The sequence below is a fragment of the Lactuca sativa genome, chromosome 8, assembly GCF_002870075.4.
Source record: "Lactuca sativa cultivar Salinas chromosome 8, Lsat_Salinas_v11, whole genome shotgun sequence".
Classification (NCBI taxonomy): domain Eukaryota; kingdom Viridiplantae; phylum Streptophyta; class Magnoliopsida; order Asterales; family Asteraceae; genus Lactuca; species Lactuca sativa.
In genome coordinates this window covers 131745105-131770209 of record NC_056630.2, presented here as the reverse complement: position 1 = coordinate 131770209, position 25105 = coordinate 131745105, and the positions used below count along the sequence as shown (strand labels likewise).

The following is a 25105-nucleotide window of genomic DNA, read 5'->3' as shown; positions in this document are numbered from 1 at the left end:
ATTGTGTTTTATATTTGTCATTTTGGATTTGTCGTATTTTGCATTTGTAATGTTAGATTTGTATTCGTAAGATTGTCGGATTTATTTTTGTAAGATTGTAAGATTGATGGAATTGTTGGATTTTTAATATTTTTAGTTTCTAAAAGATTAGGTTTTAGGCTTTTAAATTTATTAAAAATAGTATTTTTGCCAAAAATAAAACAGTTTTTTAGCAAAAAAAACCAATTTTAAGTCGGGGAACCGGGGGAACGGGGGCGGGACCGGGGGCGACGGAGGTAACCGGGGGTGGGACCGGGGGCTATGTAAACGGGGGAACCGGGGGCGGGAGCGGGAGCGGGGGGTAACAATTGATTTCGGGGGCGGGGGCGGGGGCACCTATTCCCGCTCCCGTTTGCCCCCGTTGACACCCCTACCAATTGCACCATCAATCACACTCTAAATGGGCTAGAAACCCTAACTCTCAAGGATTAACACCCAAAACTGAAGAAGGATCGAATATATACCTCAATATGAAGTTCTTAGGCTCTAAAATCCACAGAATAACGCCTTCTTCAGCTCCCTCTTGCCTTGGTCACCTTCTTCTTGCAAAAACACCTACACAAGGATCAAAAATGGCCTCTCCTTCCTCACAAACGCTCTAGATCGCTTAGGGTTTCACTCAGGTGGTTGGTAGCCGCCATTGGTGGCTATAAGCCCCTTTAAATAGGCCTCAAACCCCGGGGATTAGGGTTTCATTAAACAGCGCGGACTCACCGAATCCACTAGTCGACTCGCCGAGTCCGGTCATTAACCCGGATGGAAATCGCGACTTTACTCGGCGAGTCTAAGCATCAACTCGCTGACTCCCTCCAAAATCTCCATAATAAATGAATAAATAATGTACCTGGAAATCAGGATGTTACAGATTACAAAAGAGGTAAAAACCTAGAAATAGGGGGAAGATGATCGATTGGTTCCTGAGTCCTCTTTTATGGTTGTAGACCATAAAAAAGAAAATAAAGTGGAAATAAAGTCAGGGCATCTGCAATGCATTGTACTCCATAGAGTTCAATGGATTGCCACATCATCTTTCTACAATCCATACAACTCTATTATTTTTTTTTCTACAATGCATTGAACTCTACAAAGTTCAATAGAATGTTACATAATGTAATTTATAGTAAATATTTAAGAATTAAAATCTTTCCTTTTTCCCAATGAAGAGTTCAATGGCCACTAAACTCCAAATCCATTGAATGCTAAAATGACATCTTACAATGGTAAAGTTTCATCCATTGAATGACACATAGACTTGCCACCTCATTCAACTCTCTCATTAAACTCACCATTGTGGATGCTCTCAGTAACTTACCCAATTTAACCACTTTCCTTTTTTATATTAACATGAGTTCTTACCCAACAGTTCAATGTTTTTTGTTATAACCTACTTTTCAAATAAAAGAAACTAAAATTAAAAAGAAAAAAGAAAAGAAATAAAACCATTGTTCTTGTTTAATTAATAAACTGCATGTAACATGGAAATTGTAAAAAGGTTCTAAATGTTGAAAATGAGACCACACTTATGAATACTTGTATTTTTGTTGATAAAGAAAATTTGAAAAAACAAAAATATATATTGTGTTTAGGTGTTTATAATTTAGTTAGGCAACAAAACAATAATAAAATACACATATTCAAATAAATAAATAAATATTTATAATATGTTTTTATTTAACTTAATTTGACAAAAAGAAAATTAGTTATTTTCAGATTTCAATTTACATAACCATAAAATTTGGACTCATAAGAAGCACAGGTAGACCGAAAATATCTGTAGTTATCTTTTTGGTCAATGAAAAAGTCAAATCACCAAATAGATTAAAGAAATAGTAGATATTAAATATAATTTTACTTTTCTGCATACATATATTCCTACCCATTTGAAATGATGGAAAGTATATTCAAATATTATTAATCTTATCTAGATATGACACATGTCATCATTTCACATGGGTAGGAATATAAATAGGAAGGAAATGTAGGAGGATATTTAATATCCATGTTAAATTTTGACTAGTCAACCACTAGATTATTTTGTAAGCGGGACTTTTGGTTTATTTTGACCTAATTCCTCATTCCTCAGTTTCCCCCCGGTCTTTACTTATGCCATTAACGATCGGACTTCACGCCATTATCGATCGGAGTTCCACTCGCTCGTGTCTGCCCTGTCGTTAGCTGCCTGCTCCATCAATCGATACATTTTACTCGATCATCTTCGTCCCTACCAGGTAACATTCTTTTCTGTTCTATTTGCTCCATTTTCTCTTTCTATCATCCAATGACTATTGCTTGTGTTTGATTCATAAATTGTTTTTTACGTGTTGATGCATCTTTAAATTGAGATCGATATCCATTTTCTCTGTTGTGTTTGGTCCATTTTCTCTTTCTATCATTCAATGACTATGGCTAGTGTTTGATTCGTAAATTGTTTCTTTTTTGTTGATGCATGTTTAAATTGAGATCGATATCCATGTCGGTTATTGTGCATAGATCTATTATACATCATACATAAGTGTGTGTTTGATTATCTAATCAGTGTCTTGGATTTAAATTTGGGAAAAGTTAGTATTGTTAAAATTAAGATGAACTTTGGTTTTTGAATGGTATGTTTGGATCCCATCTGTTCAAACATCACCTTATCCGGGATGTGAATATGGTAGATTAAAGAGTCCATTTTTTGTGTTTAATTATGGCTGTTTAAGTAGAAGAGTCGAATTACTAGGCATTTCAAACTATAAACAAGCACAATACTGGGTTTAAGAACTAGAAGATTCATGTCAAATTTGATCTGAGAAGATCCTATGATTGGATTTCTAGTACTATAAAGGGTTTTGATTATAGGTGGCACGTGACATATGTTTGTTAGCACATATTAAGTGGTCTTGTTTTGCAATTTTACAAGTGCAATGCTCACTTTCCATAGTGGAACATGCAATGTTAAAACAATATAAGTGTTGATTCCATATACTCCATTCTCATGTTATTTCTTATTGAATTGTAATCCATGGCTTCTATTTATGTGTTTTATGAAAGTTGTTTATTTATGAAAGTATAATTGCTCTCACTAAGTTTAAAACTTACATATTCAATATATGTATCTAAATGAAGATGGGCCAATAGAATTTAATGAAGTAGTTTGAGAGTATATTATGGTTGTCTTATGTCTTATTCTATTATATAGAATTTCTATGATTGTAATGTCCATTCCTGTCCTATCTAACAAACACAACCTTATAGTTCACAAGAGTTAAGCTTATGGAAATAATAAGGAAACAAAACCAATTATAATTAGATACATGATTTAATGTTGAGTAAATAGTATGCCCTTTTACCGTTGGGATAATTATAGTGATAGTTTCAACAACTTTAACATTGGTCTTTGACATCACATATGATCTCTACATTGAACTTTCTTATATCTATGCATAACGTTATACATTCCATTTTTTAAGGAACTCTACATTGAAAAATTTATTACATATTTTCTTATATCTGGACAGGTCGTGAAAACAAATAACACAAGTTTAAAAAGAAACATAATTTAGTCCAACGAACACATTTTGTATGGATATAAAGCAGATCAAGTAAAGATTATTGCAGGTTAGATCATTACTAGCTGTTATTTCAATTTGATATTTCTAGTTTCATATATCTTTTTAATTATTTATTTGCAAGTTTATTTATTTATTTAGACAAAATTGCAAAAATGGTCCCTGTGGTATGCAAATTTTTGGGGTTTTAGTCCGAACCCAAAGTTTTTTGGATTCATGGTCCTTTTGGAGTGGTTTGTTTATGAAAATAGTCCCTCCAAAAATTAAAATTTATTTATTTTAACAATTAAAAAAATAATAGAGGACTCACCTCTCTCTCTCTCTCTCTCTCTCTCTCCTGGATGCATTCTTCCTACACCATCAACCACTCATGAACACAAAATTATGAAGATTAACTACATATTTTTCTTAATGATTCAACATTGTGATTCTGTTTTCTTGTTTCGTTTTAAACTATAACACTGCAACATGTCCAAATACTTCTTTCCAACATGAAGGAACCCAAATCGAAAGAACCCCAATCATCACAAGATCCAAAAATACACCGACCACCACCACCGTTACCCACCTCTATCTCCATACACACGAAATCAAAAATCGAGATACCCACTTGATGAGTGTGTTTATATATTTGAAGAACAAACCCTTTTGAAAACAAGATACCCTCTTGGTGCCACTGGTTGAATTATCGACTTTAGATGCTGAAGAATTCCAGCTCCCGATGAACTTTCACCTATTCCAACACCTGGCGGTAGTCCTCTCCCCGTTTTGCGACAAATTGCATCGCTTTTTTCGGTTGATTGTTCTTACCCTTTGATTTAACAACATGCCAAGACTCCACACTTTTTCCCTCACTAGATTTCATCTTTTAAAATAAACCCTAAAATTAAACCCAAGTGGCATCATTTGTCAAACTCGTGTCCAAATCAGAATCAAAGCTCCTCTTGGAACGAGGGTATGTGTCCAAATCGAGTTGATTATTCTCATCAGAGGTGGGTTTAATCGAATTCGCTGCTCTAATTCTTCTTTGTTGTTGTATGTGTTTGAGGACGAGAACGAGGGAGATGGCGATGAAGATTGGCGTCGTTGCTAAAAATATAGTGGCGTTGAAGGTGGGTTTCAACAAGAAAGGGAGTGACAGAGCAGGAGGACCATGATGGAGGTGGGGGCTAAGAGTTTCTTCTGAGTTTTTTCTTTAAGTGGATGATGGTGTAGGAAGAATGTGTCCAGGAGAGAGAGAGAGAGAGAGAGAGAGAGAGAGAGGTGGGTCCTCTATTATTATTTTAATTGTTAAAATAAATAAATAAATATTCATTTTTAAAAAAAAATGAAAGAAAACTTAAAATAAATACCCATAGGATATTATAGTCATTTCAATTTTCAGAGGGACTATTTTCACATACCAACCACTTCAAAAGGACCATGAATCCAAAAAAACTCGGGGTTTGGACTAAAACCCCAAAAATTTGCATACTACAGGGACCATTTTTGCAATTTTGTCATTTATTTATTTGCATGTTAACCTTTTTGATCAACATGTTGAGATCAAGTTTATTTCTTTTTTTTTTCTAGGTTCCAATCTACTCCAGTCCACTCCCCTCCATTACAGGTGATAACAAAACCATCATGTTTAAGCTTTGTGTTTTAGAAAATAGTTCCATTTTATCCTAAAAATAAGTTGTTATTTTTTTAATTTTTAATGGGCTAAGCCTAAATGCAAAAATAGCAATCTACTTTCATTAAAGTATTTGCATTTAAATCACATTACTATAATTATGTAAATTTTCTAAGTAAAAAGTAGGATGCTAGAATAGATAAGCAAACAAAAATACATTGGTATTTTAAAGTAAAAAAGTAGAATGCTTAAATTTTCAATAAGATATTTCTATAATATTTGTGAACAACAGATTAAAATTTTATCTTACTTAAGATTTTTGGTGTCAATGCAATTCCGTTTATTTGCTTGATATAACATTGCACTTTCAAGTTTTTCTTACTAAAACACTATACTTTGAAAAAGCTACCAAATTATATCAATGGAAATTAATTTGTATACAGTTAGGTAGATTTTTACGATGTTGTAATATGATGAAATAACAGTAGGACGTTATAACAAAGAAATAAATGAAATTAGGTGGTTATTTATTAACCATTGTTATCTTATATCTTATTTTATTTTTATTGGTTTTGATAGGATTCAAGGGCACATGTAAGAGCGCTATATCTGTTTATAGGGATACTTTAGAGAATGCACATTTTTGGGATAAAAAACAGGGATACCTAAAATTATAGAGCAGTATCAATAATAAGCTCATTATGCATGTTCAGTTTTTTTTATTATTTTTAATTTTTTACCTTTTATAATAGAGAATCAAAGTGTTATAAAAACAAGTCAATAATCACTATTCATGTGTCTATGATCAATGTATTATCATTTATTTTTAAATTTTATTTCAAGTCCTTTTGACATCATGTGACAGTTTCATATCCTTTGGACATCATGTGACGGCTTGAGAAGAGAAAACAACAACCACACTAATGTTGGATTTGACGGTTCTCAAAAGATGATTCATTTTGTTTCTTAATAGTATGTCAAATAAAATAGTTGAATTTTAATCTAGTTGATTGTAAATTTCATTTTGCAGGTTTTGTCATTTTGGTTAAACATATGTGGCTATTTGTGTGTACGTGACCGTTCAAATCTAAATTGTTGATTGTATTTGTAATCAATATTTAGTTTTAATGATTAAAGAACCTTGTAGAACAATTTTCGATGATATAATATATCTATAAAATTGATGTAACTATTAAATATATATTCACTAAATTTTTATATATTTTTATGAACATTATAATTGAAAATATGGATTTTGTTGAATATTTTTATCATACTAAATTTGCTTTGGAATCTATTGCTACGGTACATTGTTGATGAACAAACAACTACGAAATTTACTATGGAACAGATAGCTACAAAAAATTGCTACAGAACGGCTATCGAATTCGCTACAGAACAAACGGCTACAAAATTTTACATGGAACAGACGACTACGGAATTTGCTACAGAACGCACGGCTACGGAATTAGCTTTAGAACAGATGACTACGGAATTTTCTACGGGACACACGGCTATGAAATTTGCTATGGAACAGATGGGTACGAAATTTGCTACGGAACAGGCGGCTACGGATTTGCTACAGAACTCAAATTGCGACGAAATAGATGTCGTCGAAACTGTCATAACAAAATTGCTATGAAATTATAATTCTGTAGCTAAACGTTTTGCTACAAGAACTAAAGCTACATAGTCTAATTGATAAATTGCTTAGCAAATTCCGTGGTTATTCAACTTTATCTACGGAATTTCAGCTTTTTGCTATGGAATTTTTCCGTAGCTAAATTGAAATTTTCTTGTAGTGAATATTTATTTTTACAAACCAAAATTATAATCTTATATATAATCAAATCTAAGACTAGTATATTATATCTTACCAGATAGACTTTTTCACATTTCGTGTAGAATAATACGTCCGATTATCTCATAAACATCAGTATTTTCAAAATCATAAATAAAAATTCTAAAAGATGGCAATCATTTAAAAAAGATAAAGTATATACGATTAATTGATTAAAGATGACTAATATATATATATATATATATATATATATATATATATATATATATATATATATTGAAAATTTCTTGTAGTGAATATTTATTTTTACAAACCAAAAATATAATCTTATATATAATTAAATCTAAGACTAGTATATTATATCTTACCAGATAGACTTTTTCACATTCCATGCAGAATAATAGGTTCGATTATTACATAAACATCAATATTTTCAAAATCATAAATTAAAAATTATAAAAGATGTCAATCATTTTAAAAAGATAAAGTATATACGATTAATTGATTAAAGATTACTAAAGTGTGTGTGTGTGTGTATATATATATATATATATATATATATATATATATATATATATATATATAAAGAGAGAGAGAGAGGAAGGATCATTTGAGAACTCAAAGTTTCTCGAGAACCCGAGAACTAAAGGTGGAACGTTAGATCAAAATCTTGAATGACTTAGATTGATCATGGCTTAATTGTAATTATCATTTGTTTCGGTGGTATCTTAGACATTTTATTAATATTTACAAGGGCAAATTAGGAATTTAAAATATCAATCATAGTAATTAATTTAACAAATTATAAAAAAAAACCCACACACACAAATACGTGTTTCTCACTTTCTCTCTCATCTCTCAAGTTCTTCACGACTTCATCATCCGCCTCCTTCCGCTGAATATCACTCCATGTGATCTTTCCGCCACCGATTTTCGCCAAGGATACCGCCACATTGAGGATCGAATTCGACGCATTGACTAAGGATCGACGATCCACTCCATCTACTGCCTTCCTCTTCTTTCCATCCTCCATCTCTACCTGTTCTGACAAACAACAATGACTACCAATCCACGGTCCTCGTCTGGCATATCAACAACGTTAAATCCACGATCCAAGAGATCTATGTCATTCATTTTTATGTTCGATTGCAATAATAAACTGTCAAATCGCATTTGTGGATCAACACTATTTGGCGAGGATCTTATACCTCCATTGCCTTCTTTTCCAATCGCACATCCGACCGCCACAAATTACACAAACACCGTCACATATGGCTCCAACCTCCATAATTCCCACATATGTATCGATTATCAAGTAAGTATCATCAATCACTTCATGATTGAATCTGTTTTCATGACCTTGATCTGTTACATTGAAATGTTGCTAATTTGATTTACTTTAGTTTAATTCTATTCTTCCAATGTTGTTTGACATAGAATACTCTTTGAATCAAAACCACTGATTTTCGCGAGAGTGGAGATCTCCTTGTTCCGCTCACCACCTGTTCGATGATATGCCTCACAGTGTTTTGGGTTCTTTTGAGCTCAGAAGAAGTGACATCACATGGAGATCATTCTTTTGCGAAAACTAGAATACATCAAGTGACATTTGCTATAACTTGCATTCTCGTTTTCACTTTATTGATTATTGTTTTCATCATATATTACATCAGTGTAGTTCTAAATGTTTGTTTACCCTAAAATTCAACGAGCTCTTACAATATTTTCACTGTTTCTGATGCTTTGGTGTAGATCCCCTTTACCTTGAACCAATGTTTCTTGCTCATATCAGCTGGTTCTTTATCCCACTTCTTCTTAGATCACTAGTTTGAGGTAATATTTCTCTTCAGGTTTACATAATAGAGGCAAAAATGATAAGAGTTATTAGTTGATCAGAGATCAAATATGGTAGAAAAATGGGCATTCGACCAGTACACTTAGATACTAAGCCCAATTAAGCTAAATTTGTCCTTTTTTATATTTTTATAAAAAACAAAATACATCTTACTTGAAACAAAGATGGTATAGTTTAGCAGTCAGCAGTCAGCACTAAATGACTATGAGAAATCTATGAATTCATGTTTAATTCAAGTTCCGAACAAAAGACAAGGAATTGTAGCATAGCTTAAAAACACAATATATTTGATGCAATGATCTATTATTCCTTCCCCAGACCTCTAGTTAGCAACTTATCCAAATGAAAAAAGTCATTCTTAGGGACAAGAAGTCATTCATTTAATATGCTCCTTTGTTATTTTTACCTGTAACTTACCAATATCCATGTTCTCTTGATAGAATATGTTGATACATGTTTTGGTTGCTTTCATCTTAACTAGCAAACTGATGTGATTGAACTTAAATTTTTTCAGGTAAAAGTTTTTACACAACCGCATTACTTGCACAATTTTGTTCAATCAACATTCAACGCCCTTTCTGCTGAAAAAATTAAAGGTAAAGACCATGCCACTTCTAGTTTATTAGTAACCCGAGTCAGCAATACTCTTTGGAGATCTTTCTTTATTTTTTGCTCATTAAGTTTTGAATTAGAAATGTCTGTCTGCATAAAGTACGGTACACATAAAGTCTTTTTTTTTCTAGACCCAATAAACCATTTGAACGAGACTAAATGACCATTTTACCCTTACATTTCAAATGTATTAATGATGCATTTTTCTCCCGTGCAGGTTCTACACTTGTTCTATCATATGATGGAAGATACTACTCAAAGGATGCTATCCAGGTGCTTACATCAACCTTTTCTGTTGACTTTATCAAGATTCAATGCTTGATATTTTATATAAAAAAAATGCAGATAATAATTAAAATGGCAGCTGCAAATGGTGCAAGACATATCTGGGTTGGTCAAAATGGTCTTTTGTCAACACCTGTTGTGTCAACAGTTATATGTGAAATAGTTGTTGCTGATGTAAGTTTATCTGGTTTCAAGATATTTAATAGAATAACCTTCCTAAATCAATAATTAATATCCTTTATATATTCAATTTTCTAGGGTTCTAAAGCAAATTGAGCATTTATATTGACAACCAATCACAACCCCGGTGGTCCAAATGAGGTATGTTATATTTTCTTAACACTAAAACTCTAAACAATAATTTATTTTAGATGTATCTAAATAATTAGTTATCTAGAAACAACTCGTTACATTAATATCCAAATTTAATTATTTTGTCGTATATAATATCCATTGTATTAATTTGGATGTGATTCATATATTTACATGTGATTTACATGTGGTTCACACGCATATCATATGTGATTGACATGTAAATCTCATGTGATTTACATATTAATCACATGTAAATCATATATGAATGATATGTGATTCATATGTAAATCACAAGTGAATTACATATATATACACAAATTTATATGTTAATCACATGAAAATCACATTTAATTCACATATTAATCACATTTTATTCACATGTAAATCACATTTGATTCACATATAATTCACATGTAAATCAAATGTGATTCACGTGTAAATCATATGTGATTCACATATAAATCACATATGATTTACATGTGAATCACATGTGATTCATATGTGAATCACATTCGATTCACATGTGAATCACATTTACATATGATGTCATATGTAAATGTGATTCATATGTTAATCACATGAAAATTACATATGAATTTTTGTGAGTGTGTTTGCATCAATCATTTTTTTTTTAATTTTCTTGTAGATTTAGAAGAAGTTGTGGTGAATATTGAAAAGGTGAAAAATGATAAATTGAAGAAAATAAATAAATATTGACACAGAGACATGAAAACGCTTTGAAATTTGTAGCATTTTTTTTATATTTTATTTTGTATCGAATAAAATACTTGTATTATTATGTTTATAGATTAATTAATAAAAATGAGATTTTTTTTGTGATTTACTTATGAATATTATAGTATAAGAAATATACATATATGCACCTAAAAATTTACTTTTTTTTTTAAAAAAAAAATACACAGTTTTTTTTAATGCAGTTTTTTTTTTAAAAAAAAACGTACATTTCTATAAAAAAACTTGCACTTTTTTTTTTAAAAAAAATTGCAGTTTTTTGTAAAATTGGCAGTTCTTTTATATAAAAATACAGTTCTTTTTAAAATAATTATAGTTTTTTTTAAAAAAAAAATTGCAGTTTTTTTGAAAAAAAAAATCAGTTTTTTTAAAATATTGCAGTTTTTTTAAAAAAAAATTCAATTTTTTTTTTCAAAAGTTCATGTTTTCTATAAAAAAATTAAAAAAATCTGCATTTAAAGAGAACGAAAAATACTATTTTTAAAAAAATCTAAAAATTGATTTATGATATAAATTTTTAGACATTTATATTAATATATTAAATAACAAAAAAAATTAAACATTAAATGAGGTTGGAAAGATGACGATCATGTCGTTAATGAATTACTTTTGATCCAACGCTCCACTTTAGTTTTCGGGTTTTCGAAAAACTATGAGTACTCAACCGATCTCAACCCTATATTTACCAGATTTTTTCCCGCCTATTCAATTAATTTCAATTACATTCGATACCAGATCTTATTCCCTACAATTTAGCAGTGGATTTTGGGTAGTTTCGGTTTAGTCATCTCTATCCCTATCTCCATTTATTCGATACCACCATCGGCCATTTCCTCTCCCTTTCTCTATACCTCCAGGTTACTATCTTTCTCAACCCAAAGATCTCAGGCAGTCGCAACTTCATTTTCACCTTTTTTGCAAGTTTACACAAGGAGTAAAGGTTCGTCCGAATATTTAACTCCTACACGAACTGATTGGATGAAAGTTTGTTTTTTTTCTAAGTGAACGGTCATATGGAATCCAATTAAAGGTTTCGATTTTGGCATCGGTGAATGGTTATAGAGAGTCTGATTGAGATCGATTGAAGTGCGTTTTATTTGTTATAATTTTTTTTTCTACTTTTTCATTCAGTGTAGATGTGTTTTACATAATCATGTTCCAATCTTATCGATTTTCTTGATTCTGTATTCCCATTACTTTGATCAAATACATATGGGTCTATGAAATTTCAAGATTTTGGGTTTGCGATTTTTACTGTTCTTTTAATGATGTGTAGGTCGGTGGATGAATTCACTGAATCGATTGTCAAGTATGCATCGTATTTGAAAGAACTTGACTGGGAAAGATGTATGTTAAAGGACTGTATACAAAGGTATCAAAATTTGATTCTTAAAGAATGTACTAAACACTAGCTTAAAGGCTATGAACTAGATTTGGGCCATATGGCCATAAATCAACACATACATCCAATTTGTTGTATATCCATGCATCTACATTTGCATCTTGCAATCAATTGTTGTATATCCATACTGATTTCTATGCCCTAATTCAATGGATTGCAATTTACCCTAGTCCCTAGCTAAGGGTAGCATAAGCCTGTAAAGTGTAAATTTGACGTTCATGATTTTACCGTTATCGGTCAATTACCTGAGGTTCTATAATGTATTAAGGTCCCATTATATCTTTATCAGTGTCATCGATCTATTCTCGAGTGTTTTGGGGGTTAATTTTAATTTGATTGACATTATAAATCTTATTAGATTCTTGAGACTGCTTTCAAGAAGGAAACAATTGGGCCTGTCATAAGGGAGCAATATGTTGAAAAGGTTAGTCACCGATTCAAACATTCTTTCTCCTTTCACTCTACTTACTACTTATAAAAACAACTTTGAATTTCACTTAACTATACTTATATACAGAGGGTTAACATTCGAGTCAAGATTGAAGAAGAAGAAGAACAAAAAGAGAAACTTTAAAAGAGAAACTTTAAAAGCTACAACAAGAGTAAGTAACATCAAGTCATTAACATTTGTATATTTTCATGTTTACAGTTAATATTCATTCTTAATTGCTAATTTTATATTTTTGTATTACTTTAGGGAAGAGGAGCTTTAATTAAAAAAACAAAAAAAGCGGAAAATCAAAGCTAACCCATAGCTATCTTTTTCTGAAGATATTGAAAACGAGGAAGAAGAAGAAGACGTGGAGGATAGTAAGCATATATTTAGTTTATTTTTCATTATTTTAAGTTCATTTAATCAAATACTTCTCTTTTTAATATTCATTAACTTAAATTAATGTTCTTATGTATATACATAAAAACAAGAATCAAATACATTTGGTTGTAGAGGCTTTGGCAAAGATCCGACAGTAGAAACTACATTTTTGCCTGATAGGTTTGATTGAAAACTCTTAAATAATAAAATAAAAACATTTATGAATCTTATATTTTTTGCTGATTGATTGTCACCATAATAGTGTGCAAGATACTCCTTTAGTGAGAGGGAGGCAGAGGAGCAAGCTGAACGTGAAAAAAATATTATAAAACTTTATCTTATATTTTATTAATTTAAAAAAAAACCATGTCCTTTAAGTTCTAAATCATACGTTAATTACATTACAGATGAGGCTCTTGAAATCACTTATAGTTATTGGGATGGTGCAGGACATCGAAGAGTCATGCCGGTAATTCTTAATTTCTTATGTTTTAAATATGGCTAAATTACAATTTTACCCCATCCTTGTGGTTTTTAGGTTAGAAAAGGGAATACAATTGGCGAGTTTTTACAGGCTGTTTGACAATAACTTGCACTTGAATTTAGAGAAATATGAATAGCTTCGGTTGAAAATCTTTCATATGTGATTGATGATCTCATTATTCCACATGTATGTAATAATGTAACATTCATCATTTAAAAAAAATATAATCCAAATTAAAAAAATTAAGATGAAACTAATAAATAACTATCGTCTATTTTCAGCAACACGATTTCTATGAGGTGATTGTGAACAAAGCTAGGGGAAAAGGTTGGTTAGCATTTTTTTCATTTATTATTATTATTATTATTATTATTATTTGGAGAATGAAGTTTGCACTTCTTACAATAATTAATGTTTTTTTTTTTTAATTTTTAATATCTACAACTTTTCCACTTGATATGTATGAAGATGTGCGAACGATTGTTGATGCAACCATAAAAAAAGATGAGGTAATAATGTTTAGTTTGATTATCTAGATTTATAATGTAGCTAAAATCCACTTTGTAGAAAATTTAGTTATAGAAAAAAAATAATTTAATATAAGGATTAATATATGGTAAATTTTATATATTGGCTTTGTTTGATTGATAGTCATATGTTGGTAAAGTTGTTGAGAGTGACTGGTATGAGAAGAAAAAGAACATTGTGCAAAAAGGACAGTAAATGGGATGCAAGCGAACCAATTATGCACTGTATTTGTTGGCTGTTTATCACATCATATTTTTCTGTTGTAACATTTTTATAAAAGGAAGTTTATTTTATTTATTTATTTTATCTGTAATAGTGGATGATTTGGTGCAATTAAAATAGATTTACAAAACTACCATGAAATTTTTTCCATTTATTTATGAATCCCTTTAAATGCAAAAATAGCAATGTACTTTTGTAAATGTCTAATTAGCATATTATAACATCATACTTTTCTGTTATAAGAGTTTTATAACAGAAAGTCTATGTTTTTTTTTACAGGGCAAAAAGGATAATATATATTTTTTATTGTCTTATTAATATATTATAGTAAATTATACTTAAATGACAAAAAATCCAAAAAGAAAAAATGTCTACCACATCATCATCTCATGGTATATCTTTTGCATATGTTATTCATTTTAACCTATGGTAATCATATTAGTTTATTGTCCATATGTAATATGATTTATTTATTTATCAACATTTTATATAGTAATGTTATCATTATATAAATCAAATTATCATGTAAAATTTTACCATTTGAAGTCGGTGGTTCCATTGAAGCAGTACCCAAGTCCACTAAAGCAATACCAAAGTCTTGACAACTAAAGCAAATAGTGAAAAATGTTGAAATATGAAACTAAACAGCATTTAGAATATGATTTAAAATCCAGTTTAGTCTAAACCAAAAATTAATTTGTAATCTTTTTAATCGAGAACCAAGTTCAGTATGACAAGCAGGGACGGATCTTCTTTGGGGCCAAAGGGCCTCTGGCCCCCTGTTTTTTTATTATCACAATTAGTCTTACGTATTAAAATTTTATATATTAGGCCCTATAAAATTTGGCTTTATCACAATTAGCCTTAAGTATTAAAATTTTATATATTAGGCCCTATAAAGTTTGGCTTTATCACAATTAGTCTTAAGTATTAAAATTTTATATATTAGGCCCTATAAAATTTGGCTTTATCACAGTTAGTCTTAAGTATTAAAATTTTATATTATTAGGCCCTATAAAATTTGGCTTTGGCATTTGTTCTTCGATTTTCATACTTATTATACTTTGGCCCCTAAATAAAAAGTTGAAGCTCTGTGATAGACGAGTAAAAAAACGTTTTTCCCAACTTGACGACAAGAGAGCTCTACTATACCTGAGATGTAAATAATATCTATAACACAATAAAGAACTAAATAAGATCATTATTAATTTTATCATATTATCACATTATTTTTTTATCGTGTTTAACAAATCAAAACAACTTGTAAATAATTTAATTTAATACTTTTTCATACCTACCTATCTATCCTCCTGTAATCAACAAATCTTTCCCTTCTTCAATACGCCCACAAACGCTGCGTCTCAAAAACCACGTTCTCATCATCTCCTCCTCCATCACCACTACCACCACCGTCCTCCGCCGGGAAATAACTCCGATACTCTCTAAATATATTACTTTCCGGGTCTTCCTGATACCCCGTTTTGGGATTGCCGACTTGGGTCAACGAGGAAGAATCCGTCGACAAGCCACGAGCATGCCGGGAAGCTGCCACCTGTATCTGGGACGGAGAGAGATCTGCGGTGACGGGGATGTCCGGTGGATGGGCGGGGAAATTAATCAACGCAGACGGACCACGTAAACAGAAAAGAGCGGCGTCATAAGCTCTGGCGGCCTCCTCCGCCGTGTCATATGACCCCAACCATATTCTATCACGACTGTTGGGTTGACGGACTTCTGCAACCCATTTCCCCCATTTTCTCATCCTCACACCCTTGTAACGCCCCTCCTTTTTCTCCGATCTACCACCGCCACCACTACCAGTAGGCCTCACCATTTCGATACTGCAAATTTTATCAATCAATCTACGTACATGTATATATATATATATATATATATATATATATATATATATATATATATATATATATATATATATATATATATATATATATATATACACACACGTGTGTATTATGTATACATATGAAGACGTGGTGTATATTATAAACGCCACGTACGATTCAAGTTGTGCCAACGGAGACGAGGGCCATCTTCAGCCGCAACGTAACACATATGCATGAAGACGCGTGTATTGACATAAAGGTGGTGTACGTGGAAAAACTAGGTTACGTGGACTGTAGCTGAAGTCATATTTTGGGAAAGAAAGAAGATTAGAATCAACTTCACCAAATTTGCACACGTTTAACCATCACCCTTTCAATCACATTATATTCGCGAAATTGCAATAAAGTTTCGATTCACGTTAAATATTATGTAAAATTGGGACATGCAATAGAGTTATAGAGTGAATTCTATTTATAGCAAAAAAAAAAAGAACAGTGTTTGGAATTATTGGTTGGTCAACTAACAAGAAAAAACGTTAGAATCAACTTCGGGAAAATACCGCCAATAGACAAAAAATCGGGGGCAATTTCAATATTTAGTCATAAAATTGACTTTGCCAGCTATAGACATACATTCTGCGGAGGACCCTCTGCCGACCTCTGCAGAATGACGTCATGTCCGCGGAATCAGAAAAAGTGTGATTTTTTATTGTTTAAAATATTCTTCCGCGGGGGTCCTCTGCGGAGACATTAACCCCTCCGCGGAGTGAGTTGTTTGACAGTTCATAAATCCCTCCGCAGAGGAGCTTCGCAGAGAGATTAATGTCTCCGCGGAATGGGTGGTTGCAACGTATTTGCGACGGTTTTTTTGATATAAAGTTTTTTTTTTTTTTCAATTTTTTAGCTTCATTTGCATATTAGATCAGTTTTAGTTTTATTGTTACAAATTTGTTTTGAAAAGAAATATAAGTTTTGTTATTTTATGTACTGGGGTTTTTGGCAGATAAGAAATTGGATTAAAACCTACGTTAGACCAAAATTTAACAATTTAGGTTTACTGCTTCCGCTAAATTTTGATCGTCGAATATTGTTTGATTTGGTCAAAAGTAAGGCTAATGTGTTCAATAGTAACGTATCATTGTCATTTCAACACCCGATTCATGGGTATATTATGAATATTGTAGACGAAGCAGATGTTCATCAACTCAGAAATGTAATTTCTGAAACGAAGGAGATTGTGCATTTGTATTTGGAGGTGTTTGAGGGATGGGTCGAACAGACAGAAGCGGTTGACAAGATTGTACCATACAATGTTGAAAACATTGTATCTGATAATGTTGAAGAGTGTCGACAAGAAGATATTGTGGCAGTGAATACAATGGAAAAAGAAAATCTATATGAGTTTGAAAGACTGGCTGAGAAAACTTTGTCAGATGGTGAAGAGTCAAATGAGGATGGTCAGAAGATAAGTTCACACACGAGAAAAAAGCTTCATACATATTTTGCGGTATGCCTCTCATACCTGATTGTCCTGATCCTATTGTTGAACCCGTACCATTTCATAGTTTAGGTCCAAAGGATGATATGTTTGTTCGTCAAACATATGATAACAAACAACAAATAATATTTGCTTTGAGTCTTAAAGCAACTAGAGAAAAGTTTCAGTTTAAGACCAAACATTCTAAAAAAAAATTGTAATGAGGTATATAGTGAAATTGAGAACTATAGTTGGTGTTTATATGCAAAACCCCTTGATCCTCACTAATGAATTTGAAATCGGGACTTTCAACAACGTACACACATGTTCGTCATTACAGATACACCCAAACCATAAGCATGCAAATAAAAAAGTCATAGGTACTATATTGCATGAGATTATGGGACAAACTCGTTCAAAGGTTTGGAGGACTAATGAAATATCAAGGGATTTGAATGTTTTGCTGGAAATCAATGTAAATTACAAATAAGCTTGGCATGCAAAACAATATGCTATGGAACTATTGTTGGGATCCTCTGAAGAATGTTTTTCCAAACTTCCTATTTATTTTCACAATTTGAAGAGGCATAATTTCGGTACGGTGGCCTATATACAAACATATTTAGAAGATTGTGTCAAGTGTTGTTTTTATGCCATTAGGAGCACGGTAAATACAAAAACTTGTTATTTAATATATAATTAATTGTAAAAAAATTATAGTGTTTATGTGTTCCATTTTCATATATTGCAGATATGAGCATTCAAACGTTTTTGTCGTAAAGTTATAATTATGGATGATGCCCATTTGAAGGGTGATTTTAAGGGAACCATATTGCATGCAGTCGCTATGGATGGGAACAACCAGATAGTGCCCCTTGCGCACAAAATATGCAAAAAATAGAGTGGTCTTACTTGAGCATGGTTTCTTGAAAATTTGTATGAATGCGTTGGTGATTGTCAAGATTTGACGTTTGTAACTGATAGGCCCGATGCAATTCAGGTTAGTATTGAAAATGTTTTCCCACATGCTCATCATTACGTATGTGCTTTTCATCTACTAGGAAACATAGTACACAGGTTTGGGAAAAATGATAAAACAAAAGTGTTGTTTTGGAGGCTTGTGAGAGCTTACAAAAGAAATGTTTTTGAAAATTTGTGGTAAAGATTTAGTACTACTAGGCCGCAAGTAGCGGCATATCTAAGTGAAATTCCACGTGTGTGACATCCCCAATTTCACGTCCAGAAAAGACCGATTTGTTTATGCTTTGTTTTATAAAATTAAAGTAATCCTTTGATTAAAAGAGTTGCGAAATTTGTTCTCAAAACAAAATATGATAAATTTATCAAAGCATTTCTTAAAGAAATGTATTTTTAATATATAACAAAATCTCGGGATGTCATGTTCCGATACAGACCAAAAGCATAAACAGAAGTTACATTTATCTATACTAGTGATTTACATCTCCTTTACTCGCTCAATGTAATTTAGCATCGTATCGATACCTATGATATAAATATATTGAGTGGGTCAGGTTGGGAAAACCTGGTGAGCATATAGGGTTTTCAACCCGCAATAAAATATTGTATTATATTTAATCATAAAACAATCAACCCAATTACCCACCCCCCATTATCTCATTTTATTTCTTAAATATTTACCCTAAGAATCAGCTATTCCTCATTAATTTATTCCTAAGGATTATCCTATGGCATCGACACGAAATCCATCGTTGCCAAGGTTTTCTCAATAGGCACTAAATCCATAGTTACCAAGGTTTATCTCATTTACTGACAGTATCGTTTTTGAGACTCCTCTCGTAATACAGGTCAATGGGTTTTTTGGGTACACCAGTGAACATCAAATTCACAACACCTACAAGTTGCGAGTCTGCTAGTGTTCCACTAGACTGTCTAGAATAGTCTGTGGTTGTCATTCTTACTCTGCTGAATGATGGGGCCATCGATTGGGTAAAGGTTTCACTCATTTTTCACCTGTCACCCTCATCCCATGATCTATATCATCTTTCGTCTCATCCTCAAACTCATCTTTCCTCACACACCAACTATTTCATCTACCCATGTTCTACCCAACATATTTGTAGATATAAATTATATATACAGTTTAAATCATTTAAAAACCTATATAAAACATTCATTTAACATTCATCTTAAGTAAACAAACAAACAAACTATATATATATATATATATATATATATATATATATATATATATATATATATATATACGCACACACATAGCACGTATTTTATAACAAATACTTCATATCTATGTGTAAGGAGAAAGTAACTACACACTCACTTGATAAGACAATTATCGGATAGCACTACGGCTCTTCAAGTAATATTCTTTGATGAAACCGGGACATCTTCACAAACCGGGCTTCTCGCGGGCAGAGTTTCACCTTAAAACTCGTTTCTTCTCGGGATCTTCGGGGCTTCAGGACTTGCTTCAGGTGTCGGGATGATACCGGGGCTTCCGGGGTACTTCAAGACAGCTAGAGAGGGTATAGGGAGTGAGAGAGTGAAGGAATTAGCAACCATGGACGGCTGCCCTTCGAATTTTATTTATAGGGCCGATTTTCTGGATTCACGTTGTGAACTCGATCTTGCACAGGTCATGGCGTTCGTCATTAGTCCACTTGCTCTGGAAGGTGTCCATCACCTGTTCACGTCGTGAACTCTGACAGTGGTGGAGGTTCGTGCCCCGAACTTCAGAAATTCATATCTTTCGCATACGAGCTCTGTTTTCGACGTTCTTTATATCCACGCGTAGGTGAGATAATGCTCTACAACTCTCGTTTAGACTCCGCTAGCAAATTTTGACTTTATTTCTAATACTATATTTTTAGTAGGTCGGGATAGGAAAACTCCGTTAGAAATTCACAACTTCTTCATCTGACGTCTGTTTTAGTTTGTCTTTCTACCGTTGCACTACTATCGACGAGATCTTCGATTCACGTTTAGATTGTTTCGGCTGGAAATCATTCGATCTCATATTCGAACTTTGGGCTGCATACCGCTAAGTCGAAACTTAGAAAAATCGTAACTTCCTCATACAAAGTCAGATTTAGACGTTCTTTTTATGCACGCTTTCGGTTTAACGTATTCTACAGCTTTCGTTTAGATCGCTAAGGCTAAAAACTAATATATCGTAAATTCACTATTTACGTCCAACAACGTCGTGCCAAATCTGTCGCGAAACTTCAACAGATCATAACTTCTTCGTTATAACTCGGATTTCAACGTTCTTTATATGTAGTGAAACCTTGTGACATATACTACAACTTGGTTAGGATTATTTACTCTAAACACTCTTCTATCAAAAAAGTCATTTTTGACGCTTATCGTCTCTAAATTGACTAGCCCGGATCTACGGGCGTTACAATTATCTCCCCCTTAGGATGATTACGTCCCGGAACCATCAACGAAAATAGGGCTTGTATAATGATTCCATACATTATCTTTCCATCCTAAGTAATAATAGTAACTTCTATGTTTGTTCGAATGAGTATCTAACTATTGGACTTCTTGACCGCAGGCGATGCTCAATCTTGCACCTGCTTTTCGTACTATGTTGGACTTTCAACCATAACCTACGAGTTACAAAATAAATCCTTATTGAGGACTCCTTCTTCTTCTTCTTAGGATAAGTACTTTCCTTTATCTATTGTAATAGATCGATGGGTCATGTTCTAATGACCTTTCATCGGATGATGCAATTCCTAGACTCAAGTCTCTTAGGGTCAAATTCCAGAATGGAATATACCTTCCTTCATATTCTAATGTGATACAATCACATTTTAGCATGTAGCATTTCTAGCTACAAGCTTCTTTAACAACGAGCGCGATGCTATTGATCACATTGAATTCAATCTTCTGATTTAATTCAGATGTTACATCGAACTTGGTTCTCTGAACCACGTAACAAACTCATTGTAGTCGGACTCAATTTGATATGACCACTATAGGAATAACAATCATCTCATTAGTCATTACCGAAACAATGGTAACGACATACTTGAATAAAACGAGACCAATCACTAGATTCTTGGTAACCTTGTGACTTTCCCTGATCTAAGTGTGAGTCTTGTGCTTCCAGTAGTATAGATCTCTACTACTATTCACACCTACTCATACTCGTCCCAAGTATTGTCTCGCAGTCCCCAAGTCCTAAAATCGTAAAACAATTTAACACATACGAATGTGTCCAATTAATCATAAAAATTTTCCTAGACGCTACAAGGACTTCTTCCATGCGTATCTTCAATCATCAATTCTACTTCAACTCGGTTGGTGATGGAAATTCCGGACGATGGGACAACTTCAAGAATTACACCAATTGTTCCATCATCCTGCCAATCGAAGGTGTACTTCAGACGCAACGTACCCCTCTGAATGTATTGTAATTTTATCAGACATCTTCTAAAGGCAAGATACCACTCTCCCGATATCTTCCGATAGGTGTCATTCACTATCATAAGCCTTTTCTTTTCCTCCATTTACTCAATTCTCTACGAGTCTTCACCATGACGTTTTTTACACCCAAGAAGACGTTCAGTGTACTTAGGCGAGAATTTCAAGATAGGAAAACTTTATTTACAATACACGTATAAATCTCCTTATTACTCCGAAACATTTACATGCTAGTTCTAATATCGTAGTCATACGTTTAGAATCCTAAACACATAAGGTTTCCAAATCCGGTTGGCAACAAACCGTAGATCCGAACAAATAATATCATATATGGCAAACATATAACATTTAGCACATAAAAGCATTTTAGACATCTTTCCTAAAATGAACTAGTGATCGTGTCTATAATATAACAAACACTTCTCTCACAATCTTCACTTAGAATTCTAAGTTTAAGTCCAGAAATCCTACAAATTCCAAGTTCGCTTAAACTAATGCTCTTATACCAACTGTGACATCCCTAAATTCACGGCCAGAAAAGATCGATTTGTTTATGCTTTGTTTTATAAAATCAGAGTAATCATTTGATTAAAAGAGTTGCGGAATTTGTTCCCAAAACAAAATATGATAAAATTTATCAAAGCATTTCTTAAAGAAATGTATTTTCATTATATAACAAAATCTCGGGACGTCATGTTCCAATACAGACCAAAAGCATAAACAGAACTTACATTTATCTATACTAGTGATTTACATCTCCTTTACTCGCTCAATGTAATTTAGCATCGTATCGATACCTACGATATAAATATATTGAATGGGTCAGGTTGGGAAAACCTGGTGAGCATATAGGGTTTTCAACATACAATAAAATATTATATTATATTTAATCATCAAATAATCAACCCAATTACCCACCCCCATTATCTCCTTTTATTTCTTAAAGATTTACCCTAAGAATCAGATATTCCTCGTTCATTTATTCCTAAGGATTATCCTAAGAAATTGGCATGAAATCCATCGTTGCCAGGGTTTTCTGGACAATCACTAAATCCATAGTTACCAAGGTTTATCTCGTTTATTGACAGTATCGTTTTTGAGACTCTTCTCGTAATACAGGTCAATGGGTTTTTTGAGTACACCGGTGAACATGAATTCCACAACACCTACTGGTTGCGAGTCTGCTAGTGTTCCACTGGACTGTCTACAATAGTCTGTGGTTGTCATTCCTACTCTACTGAATGACGGGGCCATCTTTTGGGTAAAGGTTTCACTTATTTTTCACCTGTCACCCTCATCTCATGATCTATATCATCTTTCGTCTCATCCTCAAACTCATCTTTCCTCACACACCAACTATTTCATCTACCCATGTTCTACCCAACATATTTGTAGATATAAATTACATATACAGTTTAAATCATTTAAAAACCTGTATAAAACATTCATTTAACATCCATCTCAAGTAAACAAGCAATATATATATATATATATATATATATATATATATACACACACACACACATATATATATATATATATATATATATATATACATATACACATACATACACACATAGCACGTATTTTATAACAAATACTTCATATCTATGTGTAAGGTGAAAGTAACTACACATTCACTTGATAAGACGATTATCGGACAACACTACGGCTCTTCAAGTAGCATTCTTTGATGAAACCTTGATATCTTCACAAACCGGGCTTCTTGCGGGCAGAGTTTCAGCTTAAAACTCTTTTCTTCTCGGGATCTTTGGGGCTTCGGGACTTGCTTCGAGTGTCGGGAAGATACCGGGGCTTTGGGGGTACTTCATGACAGATAGAGAGGGTATAGGGAGTGAGAGAATGAAGGAATTAGCAACCATGGCCGGCTACCCTTTAGTTTCTATTTATAGGGCCGATTTTCTGGATTCACATCGTGAACCTCAAATGTTCACGTCGTGAACTCGGTCCACAGGTTATGGCGTTCATCATCAGTCCACTTGCTCTGGAAGGTGTCTATCACATATTCACGTCGTGAACACCCTGTTCACGTCATGAACTCTGACAGTGGTGGTGGTTCGTGCCCCAAACTCAGAAATTCATATCTTTCGCATACGAGCTCCATTTTCGACACTCTTTATATCCACGCGTAGGTGAGTTTATGCTCTACAAATTTTGTTTAAACTCTGCCGGCAAATTTTGACTTTATTTTTAATATTATATTTTTAGTAGGTCGGGACAGGAAAAATCCGTTACAAATTCACAACTTGTTCATTTGACGTCCATTTTCATTTGTCTTTCTACCGTTGCACTACTATCGATGAGATCTTCGATTCTCGTTTAGATTGTTTCGGCTGGAAATCACTCGATCTCATATTCGAACTTTGGGCTGCATACCGCTAAGTCGAAACTTAGAAAAATATAACTTCCTTATACAAAGTCAGATTTAGACGTTCTTTTTATGAACGTTCTCGGTTTAACATATTCTACAACTTCCGTTTAGATCGCTAAGGCTAAAACTTGCTCTATCGTAAATTCACTATTTACTTCCTACAGCATCGTGCAGAATCTGTCGCGAAACTTCGACATGTCATAACTTCTTTGTTATAACTTTGATTTCAGCGTTCTTTTTATGTACGGAAACCTTGTGACATATACTACAACTTGGTTATGATTATTTATTCTAAACACTCTTCTATCAACAAGTCATTCTTGACGCTTATCGTCTCTAAATTGACTAGCCCGAATCTACGGGCGTTACAACGTGCTAAATGGACTAGAGCATATTCCCCGTCGAAACGGTACGATTACATGACCTCGAACAGTGCAAAGTCCTTGAATGCTTTATCTGTAGATGCAAGGAAGATGCCTATAGTACCCCTTCTTGAGTTCTTTTGTCGTCTTTCATAGGAATGGTGTAACAAGCGTTGATTGGATGGAGGTATGATTTTAATTTGGACTTTAATTATGTTGAATAATAAGTTCATTATATATATATTTTCTTTACAGGGCAACGTTCAAAAGTACTAACAGAGTGGCCTGAAAAAGTAGTTAGAAAAAATGAAGAGCGTACG

At 32.9% G+C, this 25105-nt stretch overlaps 1 protein-coding gene and 1 pseudogene across 1 annotated transcript; one reads left to right on the top strand and one right to left on the bottom strand.

Annotated features, from left to right (window-relative positions):
* The first annotated feature begins 4654 nt into the window (after positions 1-4654).
* Positions 4655-14249, top strand: LOC111894250 (uncharacterized; annotated as a pseudogene).
* Positions 14250-15457: 1208 nt separating this feature from the next.
* LOC111894244 (ethylene-responsive transcription factor ERF016) lies at positions 15458-16136 on the bottom strand. Its single transcript, XM_023890319.3, has one exon. The coding sequence runs from the start codon at positions 16108-16110 to the stop codon at positions 15613-15615; it is 498 nt and encodes a 165-aa protein (XP_023746087.1). The 5' UTR covers positions 16111-16136; the 3' UTR covers positions 15458-15612.
* Positions 16137-25105: the final 8969 nt, after the last annotated feature.